Source organism: Bremia lactucae, linkage group LG14 (genome assembly GCF_004359215.1).
Source record: "Bremia lactucae strain SF5 linkage group LG14, whole genome shotgun sequence".
Classification (NCBI taxonomy): domain Eukaryota; phylum Oomycota; class Peronosporomycetes; order Peronosporales; family Peronosporaceae; genus Bremia; species Bremia lactucae.
In genome coordinates, this window is record NC_090623.1 from 1092656 (window position 1) to 1112551 (window position 19896).

General features: G+C 45.7%; 6 protein-coding genes across 6 annotated transcripts; 3 read left to right on the forward strand and 3 right to left on the reverse strand.

The window, feature by feature from the left end:
- Positions 1-7963: 7963 nt before the first annotated feature.
- CCR75_007481 (uncharacterized protein) lies at positions 7964-8368 on the forward strand (the record flags this gene model as incomplete). Its single annotated transcript, XM_067965541.1, has 1 exon — positions 7964-8368. One exon carries the CDS (start codon positions 7964-7966, stop codon positions 8366-8368), a length of 405 nt encoding a protein of 134 aa, XP_067816737.1.
- A 26-nt stretch (positions 8369-8394) lies between these two features.
- CCR75_007482 (uncharacterized protein) lies at positions 8395-8592 on the reverse strand (the record flags this gene model as incomplete). Its single annotated transcript, XM_067965542.1, has 1 exon — positions 8395-8592. The coding sequence occupies one exon, from the start codon at positions 8590-8592 to the stop codon at positions 8395-8397; it is 198 nt and encodes a 65-aa protein (XP_067816894.1).
- Positions 8593-8640: 48 nt separating this feature from the next.
- On the reverse strand, positions 8641-8955 carry CCR75_007483 (uncharacterized protein; the record flags this gene model as incomplete). The annotated part of the gene is made up of 1 exon (XM_067965543.1): positions 8641-8955. The coding sequence occupies one exon, from the start codon at positions 8953-8955 to the stop codon at positions 8641-8643; it is 315 nt and encodes a 104-aa protein (XP_067816538.1).
- A 180-nt stretch (positions 8956-9135) lies between these two features.
- CCR75_007484 (uncharacterized protein) lies at positions 9136-10272 on the forward strand (the record flags this gene model as incomplete). The annotated part of the gene is made up of 1 exon (XM_067965544.1): positions 9136-10272. One exon carries the CDS (start codon positions 9136-9138, stop codon positions 10270-10272), a length of 1137 nt encoding a protein of 378 aa, XP_067816907.1.
- A 189-nt stretch (positions 10273-10461) lies between these two features.
- Positions 10462-11218, reverse strand: CCR75_007485 (uncharacterized protein; the record flags this gene model as incomplete). The annotated part of the gene is made up of 3 exons (XM_067965545.1): positions 10462-10716; positions 10824-11043; positions 11064-11218. 3 exons carry the CDS (start codon positions 11216-11218, stop codon positions 10462-10464), a joined length of 630 nt encoding a protein of 209 aa, XP_067816911.1.
- Positions 11219-14268: 3050 nt separating this feature from the next.
- Positions 14269-15726, forward strand: CCR75_007486 (uncharacterized protein; the record flags this gene model as incomplete). The annotated part of the gene is made up of 1 exon (XM_067965546.1): positions 14269-15726. The coding sequence occupies one exon, from the start codon at positions 14269-14271 to the stop codon at positions 15724-15726; it is 1458 nt and encodes a 485-aa protein (XP_067816905.1).
- Between the last annotated feature and the right edge of the window lie 4170 nt (positions 15727-19896).

A 19896-nucleotide genomic window follows, 5' to 3' on the forward strand; every position in this document is an offset into this window, starting at 1 on the left:
TGCCGTAGTCCGTTCATAAACGTGCGCACCTTAATGTGCTCCGGAATCGGACCTACGGAACTAGACGCCGACAGCGAGCGCATTTTTTGCACATACTCTTGCATATATTGCTTCGCCTGTCGCGCCCCAAAGAATCGCGCTTGAAGCAACACTTCGTTGTTCGGCGGCTGGTACATGGCGTGAATCTTTGTCTTAAAGACCACCCATGTAAGGACCGCCTTTCTGCCCGCCATAAGCGCCGACTAAGCTCACTCTGAGGCCTTACCGCGCAGATGCGACATGGCGTACGACACCATCCGGCTGTCGTCGTTGATGAGCTGCGCGACATCGCATTGCTTCACGGCTAACACGCCGGTAGACAATCGTGTGCGCTGTAGTATTATCGAACTTGGGCGGTCCATCTGAATGGGCCTCAGCTAATGCGGTCGGGCAGAGAGCATATCAACAGTCCTGTTGAGAGCCTCACTCTGAGCCTGCTCATGCCACAGAGTCTGAGTGACGGACTCCGTCGCAGTATTAGCTCTGTGCCTTGGACGCCTCTCCGCTGTCCGAGCACGAAGCCTCAAACTGCTCCAACTGGGTGACATGTTGCTCACGGGAATTGTCAAAGAGCCTGATCAGGGATTGTTCACCAAGTTCCTGCGCCAAGTGCCCTGCCACCTTCCGATGATGTTCGGAGAGGTGAGGGAAATGAGCCCAATCGATGTCGAGGCTCATCCTCACGTACACGCTTAGAGATGCGGGTCGCGGGAAGGATTTCAAGTGCAATGAAGTGTAGGCGGGCACGTCTTAATGCTCTACTTAGACACACACTAGCACAGCGAGAAAGCGGTTAGACCGTCTTCTCTTGCGTGCAGTGAGGTAGTTGTGGTGGATGTCTTAGCGACCTCACCCAATGCACTAAGTACTCTAGTAAAATATCGTCACGGGAGCAGTAATTCGGCACCTCGTGCGCGTTCACTAAGTAGAAAGTAGTTTTTCAACTGATTTATATCTAATCGTAAGAAATATAAATACCTATTTCGACGAATCAAAACTGTCATTTCTGTAGATAACACTACTATGCATTGCGAGTGTATCTCTCTAGATATTTCGCGTAAGGGATGACGCAGGCGTCATCCCTGTTAATGTGAATGCACCTATGTGCATCACATACGCAAGGGTTGTTCACAAATATGGACCACACCCAAGTGGTGGGTCTAATTACTTTATTTGAGCAATTGACCATCCTTTTAAGTACAGAAAGTGTGCTTAACGGGGACTGTGTAACATTAGGGCATCTATATCCCGTTATATTTTCTGATTGTTAGAGACGGGTATTAAATCAAAAGGTATTAAGGGCTTTGGCTGCGTCAACCCTGTAGATCTGCCTTTTGAGGGAGAAAGGCGATAGATAGCGTAAGACAGAATGACTGTTATACCCAAAATACACAATTTGCATTTTTCGTGTCTGCTCACCAACAACGATCCTTCATATTTACTTTTAAACTTGTCTTGCCGAGGTGAAGGTATTGCGAGAGTATCATCGCGCCAAATGCTCACTGATATTATCCGTCTTGCAAATTGTAAGTATCCACATGAAAAACCTTCGAAATCCCAATCTAACATTGGAAGAGACGCAATATTCGAAAAGGTTACACAAGCAAACAACTTCAAACACGTTAAAATAGTTCAAGCTGCCCTTTTCGTGTCTGCTCACCAACAACCATCCTTCATATTTACTATTAAACTTGTCTTGCCGTGGTGAAGGTATTGCGAGAGTATCATCGCGCCAAATGCTCACTAATATTATCCGTCTTGCTTATTGTAAGTATCCACATGAAAAACCTTTGAATATCGCGTCCGACAATAACCAGCAAGACATTAAATACCATCCCGTAGTAATACCCTCGCCTTCCTGATGCACTGTTTGCTTGGTTCAAAGCAACAGAAGCGCACCAGTATCTCTGGTAAGACCTGAGAGCAACCCAGCATTTTTAATGCTTCACTGCTGACTGAGGCTTTATGCGCAGGTGACCAGGTTAAAATCAAGGCTGCAAAAAAAGGCAAAGCCTACCCCGAAGAGGACTTACCACGGTTTCTGAATAGATGGCTTACATGGTTCAACCAGTGCCACAACATCCAATCGCGCAAATGACACGGCGAAAGCGATTCAGCGTATATGGAGGTGATTGTCAAAGACATCTCAACATGGACAAGACAGCCCTTTTCTGGCGCTTGCATGCTATCAATTCACCGACAATAATGATACTTGAGAGTCATAAAAGCGTAAGGAGCGCATCTCTATAAGTATTTGTGCAAACGCTGATGGCTAAGATAAGCTACCGCTGTGGGTGATTGGCAAATCATTCAACCCTCGCAGGTTTAAGAAAATTGACCGAGAAATATTTCATGTTTTAAATTTTTGTTTGGAGGTTACCCGCGAAGATTGTTCCCATTCTAGACATCTGCATTGCACATTCCACTTAAGCAATTGGCTGAGCACAACACACCGATGAGGAATACTATCGGCCATGCGCTAACAATGTCGTATCCAAGGTGAACAAGCCTCTGATGCAACATCAGGAGAGTTGCATCCGATACAGCAGTACCATTCCATCGTAAGCTCGTAGCACGGTTGAGTTGACAAGTCAAGCTCGCTCCTCCTTTGTTCTCTCACCCGACCATACCGGCGCAAACGCCAATTCCGCGTTAAGATGTCTTGTTGAACTCCATGGTAAAGTCAGCAATCTTTTCCGCGTTGGATTTGAAGGATGGCTACTATCCGGTACTCATGAGAGAGTCTGATGTAGCCAAAACAGCAGTAAGCACCCAAGCCGTATGCTTTGGGAGTGGCTTGTGATGCCCCAAGGTTTGAAAAACGCACCATCGACATTCAACCGAGTGGTGGCTCACGTGATGCGTCAGCACCGTGCCTACGCGCCCCATTACTTTGACGATGTATTCGTGCATAGTAGGGCCGAAGACGGGCTGAGCGCAATAAAGTCGCACAAGCGTCATTTAGACGCTATGTTGCAGACTTTAAAGGAGGCCCAATTGTACGTCAACTTTAAAAGTGCGTCATAGGGATCCCTGAGATACCTGTGCTGGGTTGCATCGTAGTTACACATGGTGTACGAGCAGATCCAGACAAGGTAAAATCAGTAAAAGAATGGCCAATCCCACGGCATGTGAAGGATTTGTGCCAATTCCTAGGGCTCGCTAATTACTTGCAGTAATATAGGAAGAATTAAACTGAGCAGACTAAACCATTATCTGATTATCTAAAAAGGACGCAGAATGGGTTTGATTAAAAGAATAGGACGATGCGTTCCCATCAGTGAAGCAATCTCTTGTGGAGGAGCCGGTCTTGGCATCGTCAGCCGCGGATAAGCCATTTAGCGTCGTCTGCGATGCAAGTAATTTTGCAATCGGCAGCGCGCTCATGCAGAAGGACGACGACGGCGTTGACCGCGTCATCTCTTATCAGTCCCGGCTATTGAAAGCCGCGGAACTGAATTAACCCGTTAGTGACAAAGAGGTACTTTCAATAAAGTATGCTCTGGTCAAGTTTCGTGTGCACCTACTAGGCACCGAACCATTTGTGGTTTATACGGATCACGCATCACTGCGGACCGCAATAAACTCACCGCACCTCTCGCCTAGAATGGCAAGACGGCTCACATTCTTCTCTGAATTTAATTGCAAAGTTGAATATAAGCCGGGTAAGTCGAATGTCTTGGCTGACGCTTTATCGCGCAGACCAGACTTCGAGGTAAGACACCAGGAGAGTGTGTCTAGTGCTAAAGCACAATTTCAGTCGTCAACGTTGGCAGCCATGAAGCATACCATGTGGCCAGCTCATTAGCCTCTGTAATAAAATAGAGCTTGCCCTGACGTGTTCTCGCCGTTGAACTGAGCAATAGCTGCTCAATTGTCCACGTGAAAATTTGAGCCTGACTAGAACGGCACGCCGATTTCCTTTAGCAATTCTACGATGCCCATCATCTCAGTCGGTGTTTAAGAAGTCGCCAAAACTCGGCTTCCATTGTTGACAGTGCGACACATTTCTGTTCTTTGCACATCCATCCCACGACCATGCAGACTACTATGAATACATATAGGACTTCCTAGCTACTTAGAACCTTTCTCTGCACAAGTAGTCGAGGCGCTGCACCTTCACGGTAATTGGTGTAGGTTGACTAGTACTGATATCAGTACTAGCAAAGGGTGCCCCTATATGCTGAGCTTATCGCATTTGCAATAGAATTCGGAAGCAGAATTTTGAGCCGAAGTAGAAGGGGGAAGCGGCCGAGCTTGACAACAAGCCGCGAGCAAGCAGGTCAATGCCCTACGGCTCTCCAAAAGATTAAGTCGAGCGCGGAGGCAGATATGTCGCACGGGTTAAAAGTGCCGAGACACGTACAAGTTTTGGCTACGGTGAGACTGGCCACATCAAAGCCAAGTGCCCCAAGCAAAGGCGTGGTGGAATGCGGCGTTGGACTGGTGCAAATGCTGACTCCGACTCGTGGGTTTTGGACTGCAGGTCGAGTGCACATGTGTAAGTTGCGAGGATGCTCAAGAGTGTGGTAGATTGTGATCAATCGTGCCGCACGGCAAACAACACATTGGTTCGAGTGACTGATTCCGCCGCGTCAATGTGTTAATTATCGACGTAATGGCCGAGTTCAGCTTATTGTAAGCATGAACCACGCGCCATCCACCTGTGGCTTTATGCACACAAAAGGTCGGGTTGCAGTGAGGCGATTTGCTCTCACGCACATATCCCGCCTTGGCTCGCTTGTCGAAGAACCCATCAATATAATTAAATTGTTCTTTTGGCAGCGGCCATTGCCCGGTCACACAAAACTTGGTGCCAGGTTCGAGGTCTATCTCGTGCCCAATGCCCCTATCTGCTGGTAGAGGCTCGGCACTTCTTCTAGTTACACATCGCGATGTTATTCCCCTAGAACTTTAAAAAATGGGCTGTCTCTCAAGGCATCCCAGCTTTGAGCAGCCGTTTCTTTATGTCCATTTCGAGGACGCTCTCGTCCATTGTGGACGACGAGCAACAGTCAACCAAGTTTTCTTCTGGAACTGGTGCAACTATTTCGTGGATCTTTCCTTTCTTTAATTCGGCAAGGAACACAATTCACGACATCTCCGGGTGATTTACTATCTCCTTGGCAGATTTAAAGACTTGCCGTAGCACCTCAACTGAAGATGCCTCCGCAATTTCGTCTTTGACGACTTGTAACACCTCGTTCGAAGGCCCGTCCTCTTTATTCGAGACTGATCCGAAGGTCACTCGTTTAGACGTGCCTTTGATCGTATTTATCTGTCGGGTACTCGTTCTTCGAGTAACCACGACCTTTTTCTGGGAAGCGGGTGCAATTTCACTCCTGGCTAACGTACCCCTTCCAATCGCACCAGGCTCTAGGCACTGTGCCGGTTCATGCGACGCTTGACTTCCTGTCAGCTCGCTGTCTACTGCCACAGGCTCTCGGCTCTGTGAAGGGCTATGGGACACATGATTTTTCGGTGTCCTGTGTAGAGTTTGCAACTGTGCGTGCACGCCAGTCTATCCATGGTCGGTACTTTGCCAACAAGGCATGCCTAGGATGAGGTCATACGGACTCTCCATACCTAGCACTGTGAACTTCTCTTTACAAGAGAAGTCACTTAAGCTGAAGGCAAGTTCTAACTGAATTCCCTCAGACTTAACGAGCACGCCGTTCGCTAAGCGAACGGTCGCCTCTTTTCGCTTGCCATCCTGGCAAAGCGACTCAAACATCACCGTTTTCTTTCTTAAAGCCGCGAGTTTTACAAAATTTTGTGATGCACCCAAATCCACTAGGAGTGTCATCACCTGGTCATAGCTCCAAAATTTCGAGACCTCAGGGACTCTGCTACCCATTTGTTCCGCAACTCTGAGCTTAGGGGTAGCTTCAGAGTCCGCGTCAGAAGGGCACCCCGCCCCTACTGCGCTCCTGCATTTCCCGACCTCTCAGGTCGGTGTAGAACTTATGCGTCTCGCACGCTGGTTCTTGCCATCGCCCTTTGGTAAGGAGTCCTCTTGCTAGACGTCTTCGCCCCAGAAGGGACCCTGGCATAGCAGCGAGACATCCTATGGCCGCAATTGCCGCATATATAACGGACAACATCTGCATTGCCCAACTCCATGGGAGTGGCATCTGACCTCTCGGCCGACGGCTTATACCAAGCTGTCGCCGAGGGCACTGTTGTAGGATTGCTTCTCAACTAAGGCAATTTGGATTGCTTCTTCCATCGTCGACGGCACCTTTCTGAAAAGGGCCTGTCGCAATGGCCATGCCGTAGTTCGCTCATAAACGGGGGCACGTTAATGTGCTCCGGAATCGGACCTACGATAATGGACGCCGACAGCGAGCGCATCTCTTGCACATACTCTTGCATATATTGCTTCGCCTGTCGCGCTCCAAAGAATCGCGCTTGAAGCAACACTTCGTTGTTCGGCGGCTGGTACATGGCGTGAATCTTTGTCTTAAAGATCACCCATGTAGGAAACGTCTTTCTGTCCGCCATAAGCACCGAGTTGCGACATTGCGTACGACCCCATCCAGCTGTCGTCCTCGATGAGCTGCGCGTCACCGCATTGCTCCATGGCTATCAGCCAGTGGACAATCGCATGCGCTGCTGTTCCATCGGACTTGGGTGGGTTCATCCGAATGGGCCTCGGCTGATGCGGCCGGGCTGAGAGCATCTCAACAGTCCTGTTGAGAGCCTCGCTCCGAGCTTGCTCATGCCTCAGCTCATCCTGAGTCTGAGTGACGGACTTCGCCGCAGCATTCGTACGCGGCCCTCCGCTCTCCGAGCACGAATGCCTCAAACTGCTCCAACTGATCAACATGTTGCTCAGGACAACTACACAGGAGCCTGGCCAAGGCTTGTTCACCATGTCCCTGCGCCATAAGCCCTGCCACTTCCCGATGTTGTTCGGAGAGGTGGAGAAATGAGCCCAATCAATATTGAGGCTCATCCTCACGTACACACGCAAAGATGCGGGTCGTGGGAAGGACATCAAGTGCTACCAAGTGTAGGCGGGCACGTCGTAACGCGGCCACGCTCTACTTAGACACACACCCTAGCACAGCGAGGAAGCGGTTTAACCAGCTTGTCTTGCGTGCAGTGAGGAAGTTGTGGTGGGCGCGTTAGCGTCCTCACCCAACGCACCAAGTCCTTTGGTTAAGTGTCGTCACGGGAGCGGTAATCCGGCTCCTCGTGCGCACTTACCAAGTAAGGAGTATTTTTTAGACTGATTTATATTTTATAGAATTTAATATAAACACCTAATTTTACCAATTAAAATGTCATCTCTTAAGATAACACTTTATTTGTATTGCGAGCGTATCTTTCTAGATACCTCGCGTAACGGATGAAGGGTTGGTCACAAATGTGAACCACACCCGAGTGCTATTCCAATTACTTTAATTTAGTAATTGACCATCCCCTTATGTACACCAAGTGTACTTCATGGGGACTGTGTAATATTAGGGCAACTTTAGCCCGTTACAATAATGGAAGGTGGTCTTGTCCTGTGCACCAAAATGGTGTTCATGATTAGTTACAAAAACTAACCAATCATCAATTGAAGGGCAAGTCCGGTGTGTTCCAACAGACAAGAAGTCGAACCAGGCCGAGCTATTCGTAGGCGACCAGAACGACCTCACAGCCATCGCACTGTCGACAAAGCTTGAGCCCCCAACAGGTGAGACAGAAGAAAGTAGTATTCGGTCAGTGGACATTGTTCCGAGATGGCAGTGCGCTCGTTGCAGCGACATCCACGGCAAACGCTTCTTACTGCCCTAAAGCTGAGGATCGCTATGAACTGCACGGATCTATTCAGGCCCATAGTGGATACATTCTAAAGACTCAAATCAGTCCCAATGGCAAATTCTTGGCTACATGTTCATCGGACAAAACTGCGAAAGTATGGAATTTACCAATGGTCATGGCGGCTTCTGCGAGCGGTAACGTCATCGAACCGGAAGATACTGGCAATGGGTCCATAAGTTCACAACGACAGCTACGCTCGTCGAGTATGAGTGCCTCAATGGGCCCGATCGCGCCCCCTGTGCCGAGTAGCGCAGGATTGATCCATACGTTGCAGGGCCATCAACGGTGGGTCTGGGATTGTGCGTTCTCGGCCGTGTCGTCGTATTTAGTAACGTGTTCGTCCGACCAAAGTGCTCGACTATGGGATTTGAGTCAAGGCGAGGCCATTCAGCAGTACAGCGGCCACCACAAGGCCGTCGTTTGTGTCGCTCTAAACGATGCCGCTGCAGATTACTTAAATTTAAAGGGAAGAAATTTTACTTATAATTTAAACGATGAGGTTAAGAGCTTATGACCCTCTAGCGGTACACATGCATGAAACTACGTGAAAGTCTCCTTCGTCATAATAGCATAAAATTCTTCACCATTAATCTCTCCATCTTGATCCGTATCAGCCCGTTCAATCATTTCAAGTAGCTCAGTGTCTGTCATGGTTTCGTTCAATTCCTTGGCCACACGCTTGAGATTACGGAGTGAGATTTTACCCGTCCGGTCATTGTCAAAGAGATTGTGAACCATCTGAATGTCTTCTCTTGAGTCTTTGTCACTCTAAGCAGCATTACGGAATCAGTCACTATGCATATAACGCAATCGAGCATACCAGTCGACCATTTTGGCAGTCATCAGGTCGAGAAACTCATTAAAGTCGATCAAGCCACTTAAGTCTGCATCAATATCGCCAACGATTTGATAATTGGTCGGATTCTTGGCTTCGAAGCTCAGTGACTGCATCGCCGCCCTAAGCTCCTTGGGATCAATCGTGCCACAACCATCGGTATCAAAAAGATTAAACGCCTTACGAATTTCCTCGAGTTCCTCGTCGCTCAGTCCTGGACGCTCGTATGTCTTTACATTGCGCTTCTGCGACAGGCGGCGAGCCATCTTGGGGCTTTTTCGTATCTGTAACCTGTTTCATTGATCGATCTAATTAACAAAAAAAGGATCTTACTTCGTAATTAAACAATATATTTTGATAGAAAAACTTCTTATGAACCAATCAGAACAAAGTTTGAATCTCTCAAGCTACCGCACTTTCCGTCCTGCTTCTCCGGACTTAGGCTCATGGAAGCTCCGACGGCGACCCGGCGCGTGGAATCCGCGCCCCGCGCTGGCTCACTCTCGAGTGCTCGTATGCTTGAAGCGCAGCGTGAATTTCAAGGCGTGGTCAAGCAAGAGCTACAGCTGCTTCTCACAAGTGGAATCAGACGCGAGGAAGCTGTGAAGCTGCTCTTGCGACGCATCGTAGCAAGTCTGGACCCACCCGATGCCATCGCCGTGCGGGATGTTGTGCGTCAGTTTCAAATGAATCACGAAGATGCTGTGCGTGCTCTTATTGTAAAGCAAGAGCTCGGGCGACTTAAGCGCCAAGGTCTCGACTCGTATGCAGCGATTGAGGAGCTCACGCGAAAGATGAAGCAACGAGACATTGAGCAGGCTGGGGATGGCGAAAATTTGGAGGCTGCAGTTGAAGACATCTCGAGTAAAGCAAAGACATCTCAGTTAATGGATCGAACTGAAAGCGACGCTATGCCTGCGGCCGAGAAGGCGTCGCCGATTGCGGATAAGGACGGCAACGAGACGTCCTTGTCGCTCATTCAACGGATTGGTCAGGTGTCCATATCCTTTCGTAATACATTAAACAAGGAGCATAAACTTGAACCTGCTGAACAAGAGACGGATGAAGTCACGGAGTGTACGGAAATTGAGAGCTTGGAAAACGAGAGCGTGGAAGAGAACCATAATACATCATATCAGTCCCCGCTACGAGTTCGAAGTCCAAATAGCAACAATCTTGCTGACGTGACACCACATTCACGTAAACGACGTGCCAGTTTTGGCAATCAATGTGACGCAATTATCAATAATAGCCCGACACGTAGTGTCCAGCCATTGTTTCCAAGTTATAAAAAGCAAAAACAGTGTTCAGAAGAGGGCGAGGGATTTGTTCAGGTTGTGGCTCGCGAGTCTAAGCTAACGTCGTTGAATAAAAGCTCCGCGTCGACAGGCTCGTCGGGACCACTGTTGATTAGTGGAGGAGTTCCTCATGGCAATCTCAATTCGAAAAATTTACACAAGCGACAACGAGATATGCAAAACGACGAATCGCCTATTGCCGAAGAGTTTCGTGTGTCCCATATAAATCATCGACATCGTGGCCACATTTTTAGCAAGCGCCAGAAAAGTGGCAGCACGCATTGACTCTTCGAGACGGAGTCACGTGGAGCTTTTCGTTGAACGACGAGCAACGTAATAATTTCAACCTCTTGTAAGACCATTTTGAACGTGTATAAATGCTAGAAAAGACGATAGTAATGACGAAAAGTGTAGGAAATGGACAAGAGTAGACATTTTGGTGTCCATTGACTAGAACTTAAGACTTTTGGTGTATTAATTTCGAAAATGGCGGGTCTGGCTTGGTCGTAGATCAATCCCGCGTTTGTGGAGCTCGTGCATCAAGTGAATGAACTCAGATACTGAAACCTTTACTGCTCGATTAGACGTGAGGTTTGTCGCAAGTAATGCTGCTTCAACACGCTTTGTTACATCTTGATACTCGTCTTCCGTGTCAATATGTGCGTTTTCGTTCAGCAAGTACTGCGATCTTGCTGTCTTAGCGAGCAATAATGCTCTTAATGTCTTATTCTTACGCTCAAAACATAATCTTAATAATGCATCAAATTTTGGAAAAAAATTAGCCTCATTGGATGGCAATGTGGGCGTCGTAGCAGCGCGAGGGACCATTTAATCACCCTCGACTCCACCTTTGGAGGAGGGACAAAATGCTTTCTTGGTACCTTCACAATCGACGTGACATCCGCAACAAGAGCTGTATTTGCACTTAGCCGACTGTAGATCTTATCACCTGGCTGAGCCAACAGTCGCAAAGCAAATTCTTCTTGTACAAGCAGCACTGCACATTTAAATGTCGTGGAGAAGCGATGCATGTAATTTTCGAAAGTCTTGACACTACTATAGACGACAAGTGGTACGGAATATTGGCTACGCAAGCGCTAAAGAGGCGCTTTTCACTTTGAGTAGAGTCTGTTTGCTCTCCAAAGCGAAAATCCTCGAAGTCGGAATGCTCCAATATGAGACGACCTGCATTGATCTCGGCCGGAAATCGGAGCTGCAGTTGCTCGACCATACGAAGATCGAATTCAATTGCATGGACTATCAATATGGGATTCAGTTGCAACAACTTGGACGTCAAATTTCCGGTACCAGGACCAATTTCAAGCACTCGCACTATGTCGCAACAAGTGCTCGAAAGCTTCGAAGCCGCCACAATCTGACCTAAGATGTCATCCGAAACCAGTAGATACTGGCCTAATTTTCGCTTAAGATGCGGTGTGCTTCTTAATAGAGATGCACTATTGCTTGATGCCGACCAAGCATGCAGAGAAAGAAGCAGGACATAGCGCCCGTAAGTTGTTTAAAGAGCACCATGCTTGTAACAATTTGAGTCCTGATTGGCTGCAGTTCATTCAGGCATTTTCATCTATCTCGTCTGTTTGTTTTGATCAGATAAAACTACAGATTAAAAATGACAATCAAACATTTTTATTATTCCGCTAAATCGCAAAATTAACAATTATTCCATTACAGTCGTCGTTAGATCCCCGATTTGACTTTGGTACACCATTACTTACATTAGGGAAATCGCAATAGCCACGCAGCTTAACTATCTTCATGAGTGTAAGGTAATGCATCAGGAACCGTGTTTTCGTTTGGCGATGTTAGATGTACTTTTTTAACAGGTGAGAAAAAGCCAAGAGCGCCCGCACTTGATTGACAAGTCATAAGTGGAGCGAAAAGAAAGCAAGCCACAAATTCCTTATGTTCAAGGTTTGTCGGCTTTCGATCGTAATTTTTTTTTTGAAAAAACATTTTGCTACTAAACAAAGAAATTACACAGTTGCTGAGAAGCTTTTCTAACTATTGAAGCTGGGAAGGCCTGCATAAAAGTTTCTCAATATGAATTCTAGTTATCAACAAGATGCTACCAATACACTACTCTCATTAATAGAAATAGATAATTAAGCGGGTGGCTACATCGGTTCCCAAATCTTATTTGGGGGGATCTATAGACGATTGAAAAGGAATAACTGTTGATTTTTGTGTGCCGTGGAATGACCATACAGTGCTATAGGTAAAAGCTCGCTAACACCAAAAGTTGAAGGGCTTTTGCTATACTTCATTAAGTGAAAAAGCCCAATGTAAATATTCGACGAAAATAAATCTTGTCAGTTTAAATCTTTGAATCTTTCTTTTGAATTAAATAGGGTTCAATTACCTTTCTTGGGCAGCAAGCATTTTATTCTGTATTCCACCAATAGGTTGTACCTTTCGATGGAGTTCAACAGCAATAGCTACAATCCTTCTCATTTGTTATAGTTAAGTGTTTAGGAGCCCACATATTCACCAAGAATTCAGAGCATTTGAATTCCATACTTGTTCGTATAAAATTGCAATTACGATAGCGAGAAATAATATCACATATATTCCCGATGTGCCAGAGCCAGTTATTATTAGTGTATGGCATTTTGATTCTATGCTTGATCGATACCAAGATCTACGCAAATGATATTTGAGCATACGCACGAAAACTTGAACGGCTCGTCTTTTTTTTTGCCGCCATGACATATTAGATGTATCTGACCCAACGGCAGTCTACCAGAGTTTCTATCGTCATGGCAAGGCATGCGTGAGCAATTGGCGCCCGTGCAAATTTAAGTTTTTAAATACGGGCATCTTTAGTCACCTGCTGGACAAAACTATCGTGATGACAGCTTTTATGGCACTACCGGACAGCATCGTCTTCGTTTTCGGTTGTGAATGTAAACGTAGGCCAGAGTTCAGGGCAGTCACTTTTAGCAGTGAGTGGCTTAAAAGGTTAAATGCAATTGCAGTAGTGAGCAAGGGAAGCAAAAAGAATATGCGGACCATTTAGTAAAATTAAATAGGTTAAGGGCAATCGCAAGTCACACTCACCAATTCAATTGTTCTTTACTTAAAACGATAAGATTAATCAGCTAGAAGCCAAAACGTTTTGGTAGCTTTCTGTCATCAAGCGGGTGAATCTTCCATTATCATCTGTGGAAATCGCCACGATTTGTGAGCAGTAACATGCTCGCTCAATCGGTTCTTACAAGATTTGACTGACGGGCCTTCCCCGTGACATCGTGCCAGAATCATTTGTACGGTTTAGAGTTATTCAACGCTTATTTTTACAAGCTGCGTAGTTCAAGCGCAGCAGAAGTGATGGCAGGTGCAGCTTTGTGGTTCCAACAATATACCGGAAGTGATGGCAGATGCAACTTTGTTGTACCAATTGGAGGCTATGGAGACATAAGACGGAGTCGTAATGTGGATCAGACGTCGCAGAGAGTTGGCTTTTGGATCAGAATAATTTTAAATAAAAAAACCGAATAGAAATCCAAACAATTCTTCATTCTTTGTGAAATTAAGTAATTTCCTCCAAATATTATCTATCTTTTAGATAATATTAATTAACAACCTTATAGTGTTAATTTCATGTAACGATACACCCCGTTACAATCAGCATCTGCCTCTTAAAAGCTCAGATGGTAAGGAAGCAAGCTACCGCTGCGCTTTGAATGCAACAACGCTTAAAATTCTACGAGTTAACACTCCTAGCTCTTGATTTCAACAGAATTGCGCCCTAAAAAGTATCCTATTTACAAAAACAGGACTTTTTGACACATTCTTGTCGCGCTTCCATGTCCTCGCAAAACAAGGCCAGCTCTCTTACAACTCACCAGTCTTTTTTCTAATGCAACTTTGGAAGCTTAAAATATGACCCACGCAAAGAGTTTAAATTTGAACATATCGAAGCAATCGGATTTTAAGCTTATAGAGTAAATAGGTAGTCCAAATTCTGCGCAAGCTAAAAAGCGACAATATTGAAAGTCAATAATCAGGTTAAAGTAAAACCTGATCCGAGAAAATTATTTTGTGCGGTACTCTCTCCTCTTGCTTTCACTATTGCAAATCGTCGGCAAGGATAGGAAGACTTCGAATTGCACATCCACAGGTCCAGCATTTAGAATTAGAATTAGATTCACGTGAACCTGGCTCTCAAAGTCTATCTATCGCAGTAGGAGACTCAATGCTTATGATGATTCTGTCATTTTGTTTTCGCACCTTAAGCAACCCACGTCCTGGACGCAACTAATGGTTTTCCCTGCGCTCTTTCTCCTCATTGCTTTTGCATTTGGTGATGCTGCTGCTACATCGATGTCGAATTCGCTCCAAACCATTCCATTCAGTGGAACGAGTGTTGTATCGAGACGGCTTAATCTGGACCCCGTCACTGTTGAAAAGGCGGCTCAAGCCATAAACGTCGAACATCTGCTGGATATATGCGGAAAAGAAAAGATTGTTGTTGGAGATATTCCGTCAGAATTCTACAAACTAGCCGACCACACCAAGCACCAAGAACTGTTTGAAAGGCTTGGAAGTCACCTGAAGACTCTTCCTTTTGACGATGCGCATAAAGATCATGCTGTCATTTCGTTGATGGAGAAAAAGTATGGGGAGCCAGCAGTGGCTAAATTTGTCAATAAGGCCCTCTCACTTGATCCTAAATCCACTGAAGCTAATCGCATTCAAAGCGCAATGTTAGATCGTTGGAAAAAGGAGGGCCTCAGTGTTCAAGAAGTTGCCGAAAAGATGACCCCAAAGAAATTTAAACTTACAAAGGAAACTCTTGAAGACTTCCCGAGAGAGATGCTTATGCGTTACGCCGTCAAGATAGGTAGTGCTGAGGAAGATGCCGATTTTGTTACTTCTGCCGTGCTGGTTGTGCAGTTTATTAACAAAATTAACACCGAAGAGAAGCTTAGTGCTTTACTTCCCAATCTGAAAGCAATCCAAGATTTGTCATCCTCCGACCTTACCCGAATTCTCCACGTGGAGAAAGATGCCACTGCCGACATATTTAACCGACAAGTCGGTTTCGTGTTCTTACTGTTCAATCGGCTTCGAACCAGTCAGGACCCATTCAAGACGTTGGGCCGCGTCCGGTCCCTCTATGAAAATGATGGCAGGCTTAAACCATTTGCAAAGAATTTTTGGCCAACCGCCAAAGATGTTGCTATTTCGTCAAAGATGGATATATTCGTTGAAAATGTTCTTCCGACTACCTTTGCTGGCAAGATTCGCTACTTCTTTCGCCGCATGTGGTTCAAGCTGGTTTCCATATTCAAGAAAAAGTCAACGCCTGCAGTTGTATCGAATCATGAGATCCCCAAGAGCGAGATTCCAGAAACTACTGTGACCGATGTCGTTGATGATACGTCCAATATTCTTAAAACACCTGTGAATGATGACATTGCTGCAACGTCCGAACGCCCTTCTTCGGTAGGTCGTTCTACCGTTATAAATGCTGCCGATAACACCGGTGGCGACGCATCTGCAATTTCTAAATCACCTGCCGCCGCCTCGGCAAAAGATCTGCGAGACGTTTCCAAGAAGGCCGATGACGTCAAACCAAAAACCGGCGCAGAAGCAACGAATGACGTCAAACTAGAAACTGTAAGAGCCCCATCCAATACTAAACCAGAAAACAGCGAGGGAGCTACACCCGTAGTCAACACTGATGCCACTAGCACGCGCAAGTTGCGCCATTAACGCTAAAAATTTTGCGCCAAAGACGGAGTCGACTTAGGTACTACGTAGCCGTTCATTTGTTTGGTGCTTTTGTGTAGCAGATAATATAAGGACTTGACACGCATTACATTCTAAGAGACTCTGTTTGACTACATGCTACAGAAACCCTACGCCATAATGCACTCTTCCGCGTGAGATCCCCTCTCCATACTGTGTTTTCCATTATCAAACTGACTTCTTCAGCACCTCGGTCGTGCCGTCCATCTCGCTTTTAAGCAACACATCCTTTGGCTGACTTACTTTACCGTGCAACTGTTTCCATTCCGTCTCGGTAGAAGAGGTCTATAAAACCTGACGTTTGTGTATCGGCCAACTACCAAGCGGACAACATACAATCAGTGTCGAACTTGCGCTGTCATCTATTTGCTTGTTACACAATAAATAGTAGCCACGCTATTTCGCAAAAACACCGTGACTGTGTTGCCCGCCCACATGTGAACTAGTTGCTCCTCACCTCACACATGGTGTACTCGGGCATTTTTTGCCAGCTTTTGCGATTTCGTCAACTTTTCGCCTTCGACGACCGATCAAGCAATGCTTGTTTGGTAAAGCCACATGTCAGCCTTGAAGCGATAGGAAAAGGAGATTTGGCGTCGCAGGATTCTCAATTCATTGCACACAAACGAATATGCAGTAGCGCCGTCTTGTGTGCAAGTTTTCTGCTAAAATACAAAATCTTTGCTAACCAACTTGAAAGCCTATATGATGGCTTAATGTAGTGCTAATGTAGAAAAGGTTTATGCCTATGTCCTCGAAGACGGGAACTTGCCGAGCGGAAAGTCAAAGCCTTTTTAAAAACTAAATCAATGTTGGAAGATTTGGTCAATTCTATGGCATTGAGGCTTTGTTTTTGTCGAATGTTATTATGATTCCTCAAAGTGTCGTTGGCCAACGTCGAGCGCTGCTTTAATAATTTTTTACTTATGTATTAGTTTTGGCGAGAATAGCATCGGTGCTTTTTTCCTTCAAAAAAAATAACAAGTTTTTTACTTTTACCAAGTCACCTGCAAGGTCTTCTGACTTAAGGGATGACGTGAGGGCTAATTAGAGGCTGTTTTCGGCGTTTCTACGATACATTTGGTAAATAAATCAGTTGCGTCACCGAGAGCAGATCTATTGGCAGTCTTTTTCGTGGGTTTGACCTCGGAAATTATAGGAATATAGCCTTTTGAACTCTCCGTGACGTCTTTTTTCGCAAAGGCGTGTTAGCCGGCTCTTTTTCATAATACGGATATCAGCATAAACCATGTGAAAGTCGAATCTTGGCGGTGAAGGTATTCGAGAGGGCCATATTGACAAAATAATGTATCTTTGTCTCGGAAGTATGGTCTTTGACTTGGCAAAATGGACAATTCGTTTTGCCAAGTGTCTAGCAATACTTGGCGCGAGTGAGTTTTCTTTATTGACTTATTCCCTAGAGTCGACGCCTCTTGTATATTGGAGTCCCACGATCAGTGTGAATGCGAGAACGTTTTGTTGTTGAAATGTCGTGGACGCCATCTATCGTCACACCCGTTGACTTCGTCCTTCGACTTTACCTTCACAACTGTACAAGTGAATATGTAGGATCATTTTTGCAGCTTATCTCAATGTAGCTGATTCAAGTCGATAGCGGTATTGCTGGTCCGACTCCGCTTGCCAACAGTGGCTTTTTAGCAAAATAATGCACATCTAACGTTAAGAGAACTTTACTATTCTTTCAAAAGAAACGACCGAGGTGCGAATAGATGGAGAATGGCTTAATTAATGTGAGACACAGTATGGGAAAGGGGCATGTCAACTGAGAAGTGCGCAGCTTGAGCGTGGTGGATCACCGTGACAAGTTGCCGAATCGATTCTCGCACAGTCTTTTGATCCCAAATTTCGTAGGTTTATCTGCAGCGCAAAAGCGACAACCATTGAGTGACTACGCATTATTTTGAGCGATCGATTCTTGCGCGCGCCATATCTATCAGTAATAGCGCAACATCCGCGTGGAGGTTTTCGTTCAGCTCGGTTTTCTATATAAATAACGAATTCAGGGTGTCATTGAAGTTGCAGAAAGTAAAATATATGCCACACTGCCGACCGGAAACGACCTCGACAGGGCGATGGAAAATTACTAACACAGAGCTGGAAGGACCCCAACGCTGCCCAGCCAGATCGTAGATAAAGGAGTTCTGAGCAACAAGCCAGCGCATGGGCAACAGTATTGCCGCCGCCAGTATGAAAACTGACGGTCCCCCTTGATGCCACAATGGAATCGTAAGTAGGGCTGAGTTGCGGCAAATTGATGTGGACGATTAGAAAGTTGACGAATAGATAATTCCTTACTGAAGGCTCGCTGAGCAGTCTCTGACTGACGCAACAATCCTGCTATGTTTGAAGATTTGGTCAATCCTATGACTTTGGAGCTTTGTTTTAACATGTTTTTGGCTTCAGCGACTGCTTCATCGTTCATTCACATTCACCAATTTGGCTAAAGCCTTGATGTTTGTGATGCAAGCTTCTTTAGAGGGTTGTAGGCTACTGTCGAGCGACCCGATTTATCAACAAGATAACCACAGTATCAAGGCTCTCTTCCTTAAGAATGGGCTTTTTGACGAAATTATAAAGCTATGTAAAGTCAGCTTGAAACAGAGGTGTGTCTCGCTCTTCGATCGTTTTGATTTAGTTTTAAAGAAGCCTTTGACTTTTCGCTCGGTACGTTCCTGTCTTCGAGGACATAAGCATAAACCTTTTCTACCTTAGCATTACGTTAAGCCATCATGTTGGCTTTCAAGTTGGTAAGCAAAGATTTGGTATTTTAGCCGAAACATGCACACGAGACGGCGCTGCTCCATATTCGTTTGTGCGCAATGAATTGAGAATCCCGCGACGCCAAATCTCCTTTTCCTATCGCTTCAAGGCTCACATGTGGCTTTACCAAACAAGCATTGCTTAATCGGTCGTCGAAGGCGCAAGAGTTGACGAAATCGCCCAAGTTGGCAAAAAATGCACGAGTACAACTCGTGTATAACTAGTTCACATGTGTGCGGGTGTAATTGCGACATAGCGTGGCTACTTTTTATTTTGTCACAAGCAAATACATGACAACGCAAGTTCGACACTGATTGTATGTTGTCCGCTCGGTAGTTGACCGATACACAAAACGTCAGGCTTTATTGACCTCCTCTACAGAGACGGAATGGAAAAAGTTGCGCGGCGTAGGTGCTGAAGAAGTCGGATTGATAATGTAAAACACAACATGGAGAAGGGATCTCACGCGGAAGAGTGCGATATGGCGTAGAGTTTCTGTAGCATGTAGTCGAAGAGATTCTTGTAGAATGGAATGCATGTCAAGTCGCCGTTTATTATCTGCTATACAAAAGCAACAAACAAATGAACGGCTACGGAGTACCTAAGTTAACTTTGTCTTTGGTGCAAAATTTCTAGTGGGCGTGGCAGCAGATGTCACGTCAACACTTGTCGATGGTATAGATTCGACAGTGTCCTCGCGTAGATGACGTTTGTTAGGCCCCTTGACAAATGAATTAGAACTGTACCCAGATACTGGAGGCAATTCATTCGTAAAACTGATCCCGTCAAAATCATAACCAGCTCCACTGCGCTTCAAACTTTTAAGGTTCAATGAATCAGGTTGTTTGGGGGCAATTGCGCCGACAAAACTGTTCAATCCACCTCCACCTTCTGTGGTTCTCGTTAAATCGAGACCAGCGTCAGTTGTTGCTGTACCCTCGACTTGCGCTTTAATGATCGGCTCATCGTTAAAATGATCAGACGCTTTCGTCTTCTTGTTCTTAAGAAAACCCACCATTCTGGAAGTAAGCAGCTTCTCTTTCTGGGTCGACAGCTCCACTTTGTCACTTTTAACCTTTGCATAACTTTCCCTAACACTTTCGAGCTTAGATTCGAGATCACCAAGTGTCTTCTCGACCTCCATCTGTTTCTGTCTCTTGACAGAGTTAATATTTGAAATTGCGGGACCGGCCTCCGGCACCTTGCCAACTTCGTCCATTGCTTTGAGGTTTCTTACAAGGTCTTGAAGATTATTAAGTGATAATTCGAGAGACCGCATTTGAGCACCAATATGTTGACCATGTTCCTTCAAACCACTTCCATATTTATTAAGGGCTTCTTCGTACGCAGACA